A 15,571-nucleotide genomic window follows, 5' to 3' on the forward strand; every position below is an offset into this window, starting at 1 on the left:
GTCCCTCACATCCTATCTCAAAGGAACCCGCTCTGAAATTTTCTGTGCTTATCTCAAGCGGTGGGGCTGCCTAGAGATATTCTGGTCTCTTTGCCAGATGGTCAATTACACACAATTATTTACAGGAAAAGCAGCAAATCAACTGACAAGCACAATCTGCTTGTTGCCAGTAGTTCTCATGCTAATCAAATTAAAAGGGATTTGCTTTCGGGGCAGAGAGGGAGGGACTGAACAGTGAATCCAAATTAATTGGGGATGAATCCTCTCAACTTCCATTTTTAAATTGGAGTAGCTTGATCCGCCTCCACATTCCTGGAAAGCGACATGAGAAGAATTTCAAGTAAGCGTTGGAATAAAACTCTTGAAATGGAAAATAGATTAAGAAATGAAGGTGAGGCGCTTGGGCTAAAAAAAGGGGGCAACTCAGATGTCATTTTGTTTGGTCTGACTCTGTACGCTCTGAGTTAAAGTCTTTTTCTCTGGACAGAGAAAAAATAGCCGTTTGGAAGAAAGTGACCAAGGCAGCGTCTCCTGCACAATTTGGGAACGAGGAGGAGGGAAACTGGAGTTCTTATTCAAAGATGACACAGTTAACTGAGGAAGATGTATTTTGAATCCGAGAAGGAAAATGCAGCCCCTTTTTCTTCTCAGTTCAAGTTGTGATGAGCAAGATCTCATAGCAACTCACGCGGTACACAATTTGTTGTGTCATGCAGAATCCCAGTTTTAAAAAAAGTATGGAGGGGTTTTCCTCCCAGGTGACTGTACAAGACCCTGGAGCACTGGTGCTTTGGAATGCAGAATACTTGACTAGATACACTGAGACAGTTCGTTGGTTTAAAGCACTTTGTGTATGCTCAGAGGCATTTCACGCTTTACAACACACCCACGTTTGAAAATATTTTTGAAGTTGAATCTAACAATTCATATTATAAAGGTACTATAAAATAAAATAAGCCATGTTTAGATCAAATGCCCAGACTCATAATTGTAGGTTTCTAATTGTTTCAGTGTTTTTCCTCTTATTTTGGAAAAAAACATTTCCTACTTCTGGGGTTATCAGGTTGTAATAGGACACTCTGGTACATCAACATTTCTTGATGTTCCTGAGTCCAAAATCCATGCTCATGGAAATGCCTTTCTTATGACTGGGCAAAACTTCACAAGAAAATGAAGGCTTCTGAGTTCTCCAGATGTGTTAGACTACAGTTCCCACCATTCCTGGCAACGTCTGGAGGGCTTGAGTTTGGGGAAGCCTGGATGACTGCAAAGTAATACTACTCACATTCCCTTAATGATTGTGTTGCCTAAATAAGTACTTTTGGTTTTGAATGTTTTTAACCAAGGAGCTTTTTGTACTATATTATGAAGTACATTAGTGGTTGATATTGTAAACCTCTTGAGCAAGATTTTTATTTTGGGAAACAGTATTTAAACTGGCAGAAATGTAATAAAATTCGGAGTCGAGAATTATATTGGCACCATAAAGACTAACACATTTAATATAGCCTAAGCTGTTGTGAAAACCGTCTGCTTCATCAGGAAAATTATTTTTATCCCACTTCTGTGCTGAAAAGGCTCTTACTGTGGCTTTCACAAAATGAGTTAAACAAGGAAATCTCTTCCTTAGAACCTAAAAAGTTAGGACACTGAAGGAAAAAAGGAATGGGGAGGGAAAAAGAAAAAAAATCTAAAACCCCCAGCTAGGGACTTGTTTTTCTGGCCCTCCAAATACAGGATTGTGTTCTAGCATGTCAGCAGGGCTGCTGAAAGGGCCCTGCTTCTCCTCTAATTTTCCTCAGCACATGTTTTGGTGACGCTCATCAGAATCATTTAAAAAAATAAGTAAAAATCCCTCCTGCTTTTTGTCATTCACAGATACACTGCTCCTGCCTATGGAGGCTCTACACACAGCGAGCCATGTGACAACCGGTCACATGACAACCACGTGACAAACAGTCCACAAGCCCGAATCACATGACCCAGACGCCTCGGCCCGGTTATGTCGGGCGCGTCCGTGTGACGTCATCATCGAGCACCCGGCAAAAGGATGTACTGAGGAGAAAAAGCGAGAAAGCGGGCCTTGGAGCAGGAAGGCGGAGGGGGGAGTTTTTTTCCCTGTTTCGGAAGTTTCTGGGCCGGACGTGGCGAAACCGGTGAGGGGCCCCGCAGCCGCCGAGCGGAGTGGAACCAAGCGGGGCGGAGGGAAGGGAAGGGAAGGTAAGGGAAGGGCGGCGGGCGCTGCGCGGGAAAGCGGGGCTGCGTCGCGCATGCGCGGCGCCGGCGCGAGGCGTGCACGACAGCCTGCGGCCTGTAGAGCGCATGCGCGCCGTCAGAGGTTTCGCGTTCGGCTTGCTCCCGGGCGCGCATGCGTGCTGCTTGCCGCGTTATTTCTGTGTCTTATGCTTGACGGCAGCGGCGGCACGTTCGTTTCGTCCCCATCTCGCTGCCTTTGCGCCTCTTTCCGCCCGGAGGGGAAACTTGAGGCGGCAACACCCGCCTTTCCTCCTCCACCCCCCAGACTCGTGTCCTGCTGCAGGGTGTTGGACAGCGACTCCCATCATCCGTAGCTTGGGGATGATGGATTTTGCAGCCTACTGCAGTCTAGAGGACAGCAGGTTGGAGGAAGACTCCTCTCCTGTTTCTGGGACTGAGCTCGACGAAGCTTTCTTCTGAGTAGACAGAAAGGGATAGGATTGCATTGCTAGAGCATTGCTGGTTTTGTTTTCCTCCATTCCCTCGCGTTGCCACGTGAATTGAAGTGGGGGGGCTCTTTGGCAGGGGAGGGCGACCCGATCTCCTCCAGAAATTTTGCACTGCACCTCCCAGCAGCCCTTGGCAGCATGGCTGGTTGCAGGGATAGAAGTTCCTCGAGCCACTTCTTTCCCCCTGTTTCGCCCATGGGAAAGGAACGCCTTTAAAACTTTGGCTCTTTTTCCCCTGTGCCTTGGAAGTAGATCTCGGGTGTGTTGAAAATTAAATTTCCATGTATGTGAAAGCACGGCTGCAAAGTTGGCTAAATCGATTTTAAACAAGCTGGGTGAAGTAATCAAACTCATCCATGGGGTTGCAAAAGGTTCCCTTCAGTTAGCCAGGCATCGTGCTTTAGAGTCGCGGAAGAGAAGGATGCCATTTCCTTCAGCACTGCGCTTGTGTGAGCCAAAGGCCAGAGAAGAGGGCAATAAACTGAGATGCACCAAGCGCGTAAGGAAGACACAGTCTTGAGTTTGCAACAGCTGAGCAGGGCTGTCAAGGGTAGAAGATTTTGGAGGGCGTTCACAGGGTCATCCCAAGTCAGAGGTGACTTGGTAAAGGAAGCCGCTACCTTGAATTTAGAACAGCTAAGCAGCCATGGCATGGATCGGACATTCATTCATGGGGTTGCCTTAAGTTGGAGACAATTTGGCAGCACGTAACAATAGCATCTGAGCGGAGACAGCCGGTTGCCCTTTCTTTTCATTCTGGTCTCCAAACCGGGGGCAGGAGGTCGTTGACAAACCTTCATTTGTGAATAGTTCCGCCTCCCTCGCTGTATTCATTCTTAGCAAGTGCTGCTGTGCAGCTTTGAGTGAATGTGCGGATCCTCTGCTGCTGGTAACTATAAATAGGGGACCGACTGAACCTCTGTGCATCCCAGTGCATGGATGGCCTTGGAGCGGGGGGGGGGGGGCTTCCCATCTGTCACTGAAATCTGTAAACCGTCCATTCCCAGATCTGCTGCAGGAATCAAAATAGGCTGCCAGGAAAGTGGAGAGCTTGAAATTGGAACAAGGGGGACATGGGAACAAGAAACCTGCCATGTACAGCCTCCACGGTGACTATTCCTGAGGTTGTGAACCCTTTTTTTAACAATACGAAAGTAGGTTTCTGACCTTAATGTTGGGTGGGGGAGGATGTTATCCTTGTTGTGTTCCCCCCCCCCCCCATGTGTGCATGCAGTTTTGAATCTTTGGGGCAAAGCTTAAGAAAAATTGGCAGCAGTTCTAATATCTTGGAAAATAGCCTACCTTTGAACTTGGCAAAGGTGATGCTGGGAAAGGGAAAGCTGGTTGGATAACTGAATGACGGGTCGGGTTGGGTAACTGAACAATACTTGTAAAACGCTTATGCATGTCGTGTTCTTCTGGTTTCCATGATATTGGACTTACTCTGACTCGATGACAATTCATTGGTTGCTTAGTTGTAGCAATATTCATAAGTAATATATAATCAAATGTCCAGTGGATAGCTGATCGATCATAGACTGCCATTTAGTCACCAACCAACAGCAAGGGATTCTTTTTCAGTTTTCTGGTCCTCTCTGTAATGCTTCTCTGAGCAGACTTCTGGTTGTGTTTGTGTTTCATGCAGCAACAACAATATACCCCAGTATTTTATACATTAGCATTATGAGTAACCTGGGATGGGAACAGGTAGCTCTTTGTGCAGAATGTAATTATGGAATTTGCTGCCAGATGCGGACTTGCCACTGTGATGTCTACCGGCTTAACTGAATGAGACAAATTTACCAGTGGCTGTAATGCACAATGGTTAGATGGAACGCCAAAATTCGGAGGGAGGAAATCCAGGACAGATAAAAAGAAAGGCATTTACTTCCACAAGACAGAGGTGGCCACCAGCCTAAATGGCTTTAAAGGAGAATTGGACAACATTGTGGATGAGAAGCTATATTTTATTTATTTATTTATTTATTTATTTAGAGTATTTGTATGCTATCCTTTCGCATAGCCTCAGGACAGCTTACATAAATAAGAAAAATAAAATAAAACATAATACAAATAAAATCCAGATCCACCCTGGCTGCAGGTTAAAACCTACATAGCTGATGTTAAAAGTTATTAAAATATTGTTGAAATAAAAAGGTCTTAGCCTGGCGCCGAAAAACAAATAACAACGGCACCAGGCGGTCCTTTCTGGGGAGCGCATGCCATAGATGGGGTGCCACTGCAGAGAAAGCCCTCCTCCGGGCACTTTGCCTCCTGATGTCTTTCATGGAGGGCTTCCGGAGGGGGGGGGCAGGAGGGCAAATACGGAAAAAGGCGTTCCTTTAGGTATCCAGGTCCCAAGCCGTTAAGGGCTTTATAGGTAATAACCAGCACCTTGAATTGAGCCTGGACTTCGATGGGAAGCCGGTGAAGCTGGTAGAGGACTGGGGTTATATGAGAGTAACGCCCAGTCCCCATCAGCAACCTGGCTGCTCTATTTTGCACCATCTGAAGTATCTGGACTGTCTTCAAGGGCAGCCCCACGTTACAGAAATCCAACCGGGAAGTAACCAATGCATGTGTCACTGTCGCTAGGCAATCGTCCTCCAGGTAGGGGCGCAGCTGGTGGATCAACCGAAGCTACTGGTTCTAATGGGTGTATCTGGCTGTTGGCACCAGTTGCTGGGGCGCATGGGTAGGAGGGTGGTGTTGCAAGCATGCCTACCTGCCCTGCTTGTGGTTTTTCATGAACAGCTAGTTGGCCACTATGTGGGCAGAAAGCTGGGCCACGTGATCCTTTGGTCCGATCCGGTATGACTTCAGTGTTGTTATAAACGGATGCTGGGAAGCGGTGACAGCGAGAGGACCGTTGCCTTTATTTCTGGGCTTGTGATTTTCTTTCCCGGGTCTATTCAAGCGAGGCAGTTCTTATTAGCCACTACGGCCCCCCGTTTGTGGACTAGTGCCGCGCATCCGTTTGTGGATCATGCTGTGGAAAAGCGTTGCTGACTTAGCTGCAGCTTCGATGTGAGCCAGCAGGGGGCGCTCTTGACCGTAGTATAACCGCGTTCGCCTTCTGTCAACAAATTCAGTGCTTAGGCGAAGCACGCCTATAGACGCTTTGAGTTGCCCAGCAGCACGTGCAAATTAAAGTTACCTCCATCCCATAGAAGCCATGTAACTGGACACTTTTGAGTCTGAAAAGACAGCTGAACAAGTAGATCTGCGGCAGCTGTGCTTAAAACTGCTGGATGAATCCATGGAGACAGGCTTGTGTGGTGAGCTCCCGGGGCTCTTTAGTCAAATGTAAGTGTCAGCATGCTCGGTCTCGCCTGGGCGTACGCTCACGGACTGAGACTCTCCTGCCTCAAAACTCAGAGGGGGCAAATCACGGTCCAAAATCAGGAACTTTCGCTTTCTGAGTCACATTGTAGTTGGCTGCTCCCCCCCCCCCGACTTGAAACTGGCACGGGCTGGCGCCCCTCGTTCTTAAGAGTTACGCCTCTGTCACCCTGAAAGATTCACGTGTGACGACGTTCATCTCGCACGGCTTTATGAATGGAGAAGGATAACGAGCCAGGATGCTTTGGATCCTGCAGTGTCTAAGTGCGGCGGCGGCTGCTCTTCCTCTTCCCTCCCTCAGGGCTTTTCACTGCTTTCCTTTTTCAAGGAGAGGGGCTTGGCGCGTCTCTTTCGGGGACTCGGCCCGCTCCTCCGCACCCGCGCCGGGAGAAGGGCTGCGGAACAGGGCACAGAGGCTTTGCCCTCTCCAAAGATGGCGGCCCCGGCGCTGCCTCGGCCGCCGCGTGCCCTGTCGCCCGCGCCAGCCCCTCTGCTTCGTGCGTCATCACTGCTCGCCGGCGCCTGTCGCGCACAATAGAGGCGGCTGCTTTGGACGGCGACCCGCAGGGACCGCGGGGGGGAAGGTAAGGCCGGGCCTGGCCGGGCGAGGCGAGGCTGCGTGCGGGCGGGCGGGGTCGGTCCCCGCGCTCCGTCGTGGCGGGAGAGGCAGCCGGTGCCGGTGCGCGGAGCACGAGGGCCGCGCCACCCGCCTCCCAGCCCTCTTCCCCGGGCCTAGGGCCGCCGCCGCCGTTCCCCTCCGTAGACATGCACTAACCCGTCCCGTGCAGCGTGTCCTCCTCCCGCGGAGTTCGCCGCCATGGGGTTGTGGCGGAAGGCGCTCCTGCATGCGGTTACTCGGATGCAACCTCCGCTGAGCTCGGAGGGGCTTCCCTTCGCGTAAGAGAGGACAGAGGATGGCCGCCTGAGGGGGCTTTAAACGTAAGTTAGGTGCAGCTTGCGGTGGGGGCTCATTTATTCATTTATGGCCCATAGATGATCCAGGAGGCCCCTTCTGACTCACTCTGTTTCTGTGCTTATTGATGGGGTTTTTATCCCACCCCCTTAGCCGTAAGGCTCCCTTATCCATTCGCAGCCGCGGTCTGTAGAACCTCCAGGTTCAGAAGCAGTACACCAGTTGGTTGGAAGGGAGGGGAGCAGAACTGCATGGGCTGTCAGCGTGGTCAAATACAGAAGCGCACAGGGTTTTCTACACACCTGTTAAAATTTGTATTTGGCCACCTTAGGTACTGTATCTCATGGCCTCCTGAGCACTTCTTGGAGGTCTGTGCATAGGACAAAATGCCATACTAGGCAGGCCTGTGGTTTGATCCAGAAGAGCAGTTCCTGGCTTATCTCTCTGTCTTACCCACCTTCCTGCATAACTACCTCTTTCCATTCCAGCTACTACCAGCGTAGCTCTATGCCCTGTTCCTTATATCTGCAGACATTGCCCATTAGATTTAAGGCAGCGTTTGTACACAAAGGCATCCAAATACACAGTGCAGAGCAGCTTTCCCTCAACCTGGCACCCTCCAGATGTTTTAGGTTGCATTCTCCACAGGTTCCACCTACTGGCCAGGCTGGCTAGCACTGGTGTCAGCCCTGGAAAGTGGTGCCTCTCAGATAGGCATCTCAGTTGTGGAACTGAAATGATTTGAAGATGTCCCTTCCTAATGATGTCTGGCCATAAACTTTCCTTATCCTTCTCTTTAACAATAGGAAAAGGGCTATCATATATCCATATATATTAAATAGGGAAAGGAATCTGATCTTTGGCCATGGAGACTGGGCTAGTAGAAATCAAAGTCTAAAGGTAAAATCCTATTCATGTTTAGACAGAAAAAGAGTGCTGCAACTCTTCTCTGCCTGGACTTTTTTCGGTCTAAACATGCATAGGATTGCATGTTTAAGTCTGTTACTGCAAAAAGGCATTTAGTGGTTACTACCTATAGTCAAACTGCAACTGTCTGAGTAGAGAGACCCATGGTTTGACTCAGGAAGAGGCAGCTAATCCTGGGTTTCAAGAGCTTTTCAGGTTTGCTGTGACATAAATCCACAATTTCATGCACAAATTGTATAGAGTGTTCAGCAGCTTGTGACACCACAAATCAGTCAGCCTTCTAAGATGTCACAAAGATGTCACAAGACTTCCTTTCCTGTTTCCTTCACTCTGATTTCTGTGCATGCCCTTTTAGCGGGTGCTGCTGCTCATCTGATAAAATTAGCTGTGTTTCTCCACAGCACACATTTGTCCTTGGTTACTCTTAAAAGCACTGGTTTTATAAAAGAGGATTGGTAACCACCATGGCCAAGGAACCTGGTCAGCAACTTGTTTTACAAGGGCTGCTTTGCAGAAGGGATGTAGACCAGCTTCCTTCCCACCCACCTCCATCCTGCAAAGTGGACCATCAGCGAGGCCTGTTGCTACAGGCATCGTGTGTTCATGTTTGTAGGGGATGCATGGCTGGGTGCTTTAGAAAGACAGACAAGATTCTGGTGCCTCCTGTTGCTAATAAAAATATAAGAACTGCCCTGGATTAGACCAGCAGCTGAGCATTCTGTTACAGTGGCTGCCTAGATACACCTGGGAGGTCCTCAAACTGTGTGTGAAAGTAGCAGCTTTTGACAAGCTGCATTTTAGAGGCAGACTGGCTTTGAACTATGTGAATTCCATCGTTCGGTGATCATGCTGAAGCTATATGAGTGAAAAGCCATTGCCAAATTGTCCAATGAATACACAAAACCAAAACACCTTCATGTTGGTAAAGAGCTGTCATAAATGCCTAACCTGTTGTTTGTTTTTCAGGGTGTCTTTGTTCTATCTGGTTGCAACTAAGTCATTAATATTTTCTGTTTCTTGCGAAGTTTTCTGAATATGTGTTGCAGAGAAATAAGAGTGTGGCCTTCTGCATGTATCGTGTGTGTGGTTGGAAATGGTTGTATTGATCCGAGGAGATGGGATGAAGGTTGGTCTCCCTGCTGCTTCTCTGCGTAAGCACTTGATTCGTGGAACCAAATGACAATTGCTTTCATCTAAATAAAGGGCAAGGCTACGTCTTAGAAAATGGGGAACACAGTAGAAGATGCTTTTTGTATCTTTATATATACAATGCCCTTCATATGTTTAAATAATCAAGTAGAGAGCCAGAGTTATAATACTATATGTCGTTTTGGAGTAGTCTTGTAAATAAAGTCATCCGGTCACCTGTGACAAGTCAGCATCTTTTCCAGATGTCACAATTTTTGGACCAAGTAAAACATCATTTAGCTGTTTCTACTTTGATTTGCTCCATTTAGCCCTATCTTCCTTTGCCAGACTTGTTTTATGTGATCAGTTTTTAACTGGAGATGTCAGGAGTGGAAGCTGGATGCCAAGCATGTGCTTTTGACCACGGAGCTGTAGCTCTTGGATTGGATCTTTCTGGGCCTTCTGGTAAATAATGGTTGGTTGGCTGATTATGGATTTTGTATGTACGCAAGGCCTTATTTGCATGGCCAGTGTACATCCTTTTAAAGGCTCCGAAGTCTGCGACTGTGAGGGCTGCCATGTTTTGCAGACCGTTAAGTGAATATATAGCTCTTATTATCTGGATACAGTGACCTGAAAGCTTTGGAGGGTAAATATCTCCTCTTAGGAAGTGTCAAAGCTGCCTTGGGGGAGCGGGAGTTCTCTGCATTTAAGGACCAAAGGAAGGAAGTACCTCAAAGATGTGTCCACCATAGCTAAGGAAATATGTGTATTTACGGGCCTAAAGACATGGTTGTTTTTGGAGGTAGTGTAAATATTGGGCATGTACCGTTCCTCTAGGATACAGTTACTCCCCTTGAACTCGGTTGCGCGGTGTAGAGTATGCACTGTCCTCGTGATGTAATTTCACCTCCCTGGCTCAAGTGATCAGGCAGTTTGACCAGGCCGGAAAAGCTGCTGTCAGAACGCCAGGTTAGGCAAGTGAAGCGAACTGTGGCCGGCAGGTTTCTTTGTATTGCTCTTTCTTCTAAGAGCGCCTGCCTGGATGCGAGGGAAGATAGAAGCAAACTGGATTGCCTCTTGGTCTCTCGCTGGGAGTAGGAAGGAGAGTATGAGTTTCTCTTCTTCTATAGTTCAGATTTCATACCTCCTCCTAGGAATTTAAGCCGGATAAAGCAATACAGTGACGCTTGTGTGACTGAAATTTGGGGCTTCTTGGTCCATCTAGTCCAGGATTATTGGCAGCTACTGCGGTGCCTCTCCAGAGCTCCAGGTGAGGTTCTTTCCTCGAGCTGGCTGGAGATGCTGCTGATTGACCCTCCGCCCTGAGGCACAGACTCCTGGTGCCCGCCAAACATCCTGGAGCTCTGCAGGTGGGCTGACACAGCCACTTACCAAGTGGGAGAGTCCTCGATAAGACCGATAGACCAGTGCTGAATTGCAGAGTTGCTCCATCATCCTATAATAACAGCCTACCTCCTGCTTCAGACTCAGGTGCAGTTCTCATGCCCCAAACGGAAGGGTGGAAGCTTGCATCTAGGCTGAAGATGACGCTCCAGGGGGCTGTAGCTTGGTGGTAAAGCCACGACGTTGCACGCAGAAAACCCCAGGTTCATTCCTCAGCGTGGCCAGGGAGTGCCGGGGGAGCGGGGGGCGGGGGACCCACCTGAATCGGGGGAGAGCCACAGCTAGTCTGCGCCAACAGTGCGAGACTAGCTGGAGCAAGAGTCCGACTTGTCACAAAGGCAGCTCGCTGTGCTGCGCTTGAGCACCAGACCCCTCAGCATCGCATAGTAATCACTTAGACTAGCACCCCTCAAGCCCCTCATTCTAACACTTCTGGAGGCGCACCAGCTTGGGAGCCTGTGTGAGGCCTCTGTGTGGTCAAGGAAGCGCACTTCCTGCAGGGGAAGAAGTGGGGGGGTCTTGCCGCTTTGACCTTGCATGGCTGATGTTCTCAGGGGTGCTTTCTGTCACTTGGAGGTGGGCAGAGATGGCTGAGCATCTTCCCCACCCACCCCTGCTATCCAAGGTTGAGGCTCGGGGCTCATATTCTACCTGCGGCAAATGCAGCGTGACAAGTGTGTAATTCTGGCCACCTGCATACAATCAGTGTGATTTATGCATTAAGGCCTCCTTGGCTTGTGTCAAAACCTTGAAAGTGGTTGTTTATAGGCAGAGCGGCAGAGTTTTCCGTGCCTTGACGTACCTCCTCGTATTAACACTGCAAATGGTATAGTGGCTTGTCCGACTGTGTCGACTCAGCAAGGACTTGACAGTCACACCCAGTGCGGGGACAGGTCTCCTGCTGCGTGATTTAGCATAATCTGCCTACTGTCATTCCAATCTAATTTGCGCAAAATCCTAATCCTGTATAAACTTGTGATGAAGAGTATGCTAATCTCTTCAATACAAACTTAATATATTTTGGTTAGTAAAGATCAGGGCTTTATGTACGAATGAATGTCTTTGTGCTACCGTAATTTAGGACTGGTGCATGTTTATTTATGGGTGAATGCAAGGAGCCAGGCTGTTAGTCACAGCATTTGTTGTACGCCTTCCCTGTTGGCTTTTTAGGCACCTGCATTTTAAATGCAAGAGAGGTCTTCTCCATTGTGTCCTCGTTCTGCTTCCTGGTGTGTGGGGTGCCATTCAGAGTTCTATGTTGTGTAATGCCACACCTGCCCAGAAATGGTATCAAGTACTAGTCCAATAGACCCATTCAAGGTCACATGATGAGCTTCGTGACTGAGCTGGTTTGAACCTAGCGCTGTAGCTGCTCCTTGCTTGTGATTGATGCTTGCGTGTCTGAGTCGTGTTTAATATGGTAACAAATCGTATATAAGCCATTGTAAGCTGCCATGGAGGTCTCAGTTGGCTTTCCACGCCGTCATTCCCCACCAGGTGCCCTCCAGGTGTGCTAGACTGTATCTCGCATGGCAAACCTGGCTAGAGGGAACAGGGTTGGGGGATCGTTCTTGAAAGATTCCACGTGAAAGAAAGGGCCATGTCCTGATCCAAGCATTAACGGAGAGCAGTGAAGGGTCCGGATGAAGCTCGGGGCTCGCTCTTCTGGCAACCCCGTACGGCACATAGAGTGATATCGCTCCCGAGATGGCTGTTGTCTAAAATGGTGAACCACGAACGGGACTTAAAGATGGCTGGCAGCCTGCAGGATTCACAGTCCGCACAGCACGTGCAAGAGGGGCTTTGGGCAGCCCACTGCCCGAGACGGGGCAAGTGCCTCCGGGCTTGGTGTCCGCTTGCACGACGCTTGTGCAAACACTGGCAGGGAGAGCTCTTCTGCAGCCGCTCTCCGTGTGTCTCATTTTGCACCTGGAAAGGCAGCAGGTTATCTGAGCTTGTTAATCAACACCAGGGAGGAAAGTTTAGGCCATACTGTTGGCAGCTTGCCCTTGACCTGATCTGGGATACTTCTGCGTCGCTTAACGCTTCCAGCATGAGGTGCTGGACAGCTTCTGGGGCTCCTTTGGCAGCCCAGGTTCCCAGGATGTGTCAAGAAGAGACGACTGGGGAAAGTCTGCCGTTTTTGTGTCATACAATAATCACGAGCTTGTGTGTGGAATAGTGTCCCTTAAATTTCTGAGCCCTGAGGTTCTTTGATTTCTGACCTAAAGCTTGCAGCTAATCACGTCCCCAGAGGGTGTGTTAGACAAGAGAACCACCCAGCCTCAAAGGTAGCCCTTTTTCTGGGCCTGCAACCTTTGAGGGCTGGCCTTTCTGTTTCATTTACTGGGACTGATGTCATGATTTGATGGCACTGAGTGCCATAGGAGTGACTGGCCCCAGTGAAGGCTGATGGGAAGGAAATGAGTCCCGAGCAGTGTTAAAGGTGGGTAACCCAGGAGCCCTTATCAAGCCAGCTGTGCTCAGTGTGTAAATAAAACAGAATTTATTTGCTGGGGATTAGAAAGAGATAAATCCAGAGTGAAGTTGTAGTGCTTTAAATTCCGGTGGCATATTCAGCTTAAGCCAGTATCAAGAGATGGTGAGTGCAGTTTTGTTGCGGGTGTACAAGCAGAAGAACGTTACAGCTAAATCAGACGTAGAGGAAATACAGGGAGTATGTAGGGAGCCCAACAGTAACGACGAAGGAGGATTCTGTACAGGATAGCAGATAATATGTCCCTACGAGCCCACTTAGGTCATCAGTCGGAGCCCTCCGTCGTGCCCGCCGTGAGGTGTGGGGAGAACTGAGGAGGAGAAGGGCCTTCTCAGTCGTCACACTTGACCTTTGGAATTCTCTCTAGGGAAGGTGCGAGTGGCACCTACTTTATCTTGCTTTTGGCACCAAGTTAAGACTTTTTTATTTGGTATCTGTTTTTAGATTAGATTATTGGTTTGCTGCTGGTTTATTGTTTTATTGGTTGCTGTTACTAGTTATATCGTTTGTTTTCCTCCTGTTTTATATGGTTGTTTTTATCTTGTATTTTAATTTTACTATGTTTTATGGTCTGTTGGTTATTGTCATTTATTTTTATTTGTAGTTGATGGTGGGCTGTGAGCTGCTGAGGGAGCCTCTGGCTTATGGGGCAGCGTGCAGAGGCGATAAAGAAATAAATATAAATTGAGTGGATTAAGATGCAAGGGTCAAATAGGTCAGGGGGCTCAGGGCAGACATCCTTTAGCATATCTAAACTGGGTGTGAGTGAGAAACAAGACTTGACAATCCAGAGAGGTGCACCTGGCACGAACACTTTATTCATTCAGGGTGCCAGGTTAAAACCTCCTTATTTACCCAGCATTTTAAGGTTTGATGGCACTTTTAAGATAGGAATTTTGTTATAAGTGTTTTCATGCTAGTTTAATTGTGCCCCTCTGCTGTGAGCCGGCTTGAGACCTGCTGGTATAGACGGGATGTAAGTGCTTTAAATAAAATGAATATATAAGTCTCCTGATGTCCACCTTAACAGTTTAAAGCTGTTCTGGTCGTTTTAGGGCTCTCTGCAGCCACATCATGGCTGTTCTTTGGCTCAGTTAGTCCTGGCGCTAGCTTTCCCCAGCCTGGGTCCTTCTAACTCTCCCGTTTGCATCTGTGACTGGGGCTCATAGGAGCTGGAGTCCAGCCGCAGAGAGCTGGTGCCTCGTTTTATGTGGTGCTGGAATGGAGGGCCCTGAATCTGGGGACACGTCCGGCATCCCTGGGTCGTGGAGAAAGGAAAGTCTGGCCTGAGCGCATGGGCACGAAGCCAGTGGGACACGGCCATGATGCGAGGAAGGACTTTGCCTGGCAGCTCGAAGCTGTAATTGCTCCTCTCCACTGGGGAGGAAAAGGAACCAGACACGAGTATAGTATAATCGGATATGGGGCAAAAGTGCCCTGCTGTTTCCTTCGGGCTGATGCATCGGTTGTGGCCCCACCCCTGCGAGTGAAAGGAGAGACGGCCAGATGGGGAAGAGGAAGGCTGGCCTTCTGGAGAAATGAAACTGAAATTTATCTCTGCCTGCTGCTGGTGTGCCTTCTCTCCCTCCCTCCCTTCCCTCAGCCCCGCGGCCCTCACTGTGGCACAGCCCCAGAAGAGGGTCCCACTGCCTCTCGGCACACAGAGGTGCTCGCCCTCTCCCCCTCCAGCCCAGCCCCCTCCTCTTCGGGGCGCTGCCTTGTCTTGCCAAGAAGGTTTGGCCTCTTGTGTTTCTTGCCACTGGGTGCGATGCCTGGGCTTTACCAGCGCGGAAGAGAAAGAGGTAAGGATCTCCCGTTTCCCCCCACCTCCTCCTCGTTTTACAGGCTGCCGCCTCTTGAAATAGGGATCACCCTCCCTCCCTTGCCCCCACCCTCCCCCAGGTTTGCGTGTTCTTTGGCCGCTCGTAAGGTTAAGGTAGTTGGGTGCTTGTTTTCTGCAAGAAGGCAGTTGTGGGGAACAGATATAGGGCTTGTCTCTGGGACCTTCAATCAATCCAAGAAAATCAGAACGTGCTTGTGCCCGTGGAGAAAATGAAGAGAGGGGGGCGTTCTTAATTGCTACCAAAAAGACCCTTGAACACTAAAAAATTCATCATGGTGTATAGCACAGTAAGTCTGCGACTTCTGAACTTCTGCAGTAATTCTCTTGTGTCCAAACGTTTGCAGGGTTGCAAAGTAAGTTTGAGTGTGCTTTGGAGTAAGGTGTGTTGAACCCCCCCTGGGGCTTGCCTAGTAGATCTATATAGGGTGGTGTTTTAAGATGGCTGTCCCTCAGTGGTTCATGGAATACGATGCGTTACTAGGTTAGGGAGGTTCTACAGGTTTGTTGTGGTTTCAGCCCCCAAACCCATCACATCTCCAATAGATCTTGCCAAAGGCGTGTCCGGGAGATCTGGATCTGAGGCCTGGCACTAGTGAGATTTACTAGAGTACTGGATTGAAGGGATCCTTAGCCTGGCCTGGTAAATAAATAGATACTCTGTAGTCCCACACTTCTGATAAAATTCAAGTTGTGCTTGGACCGAATGACAATTTCTCTCCTTCTGCAAGGTGTAGCCTGTAAGAACACTCCAGTTCTTGGTTGCAGCACTTTGCTCTTAAGTATCTAGGAATTAAAATCTCTCATTGTTC

At 48.9% G+C, this 15,571-nt stretch overlaps 1 protein-coding gene across 5 annotated transcripts in view; it reads left to right on the forward strand.

Moving 5' to 3' along the window:
• Positions 1-6,595: 6,595 nt before the first annotated feature.
• ADAR (adenosine deaminase RNA specific) overlaps positions 6,596-15,571 on the forward strand; it is a 29,662-nt gene continuing 20,686 nt past the window's right edge. For 3 of the 5 annotated variants that reach the window (XR_006416493.1, XM_044448486.1, XM_044448488.1), the window contains exon 1: positions 14,523-14,721. Coding sequence is in view for 2 of the 5 variants with exons in the window: in XM_044448486.1 (XP_044304421.1) it covers positions 14,688-14,721 (34 nt within the window). In the remaining 3 variants the exon portion in view is untranslated. Of the gene's footprint in view, positions 6,632-6,827; positions 6,987-14,522; positions 14,722-15,571 lie in introns of those variants that run through there. The other 2 variants (XM_044448490.1, XM_044448489.1) reach the window with 2 other exon arrangements.

The sequence above is a fragment of the Varanus komodoensis genome, unplaced genomic scaffold (assembly GCF_004798865.1).
Source record: "Varanus komodoensis strain SLA01 unplaced genomic scaffold, ASM479886v1 scaffold55, whole genome shotgun sequence".
In the NCBI taxonomy this organism is placed as follows: domain Eukaryota; kingdom Metazoa; phylum Chordata; class Lepidosauria; order Squamata; family Varanidae; genus Varanus; species Varanus komodoensis.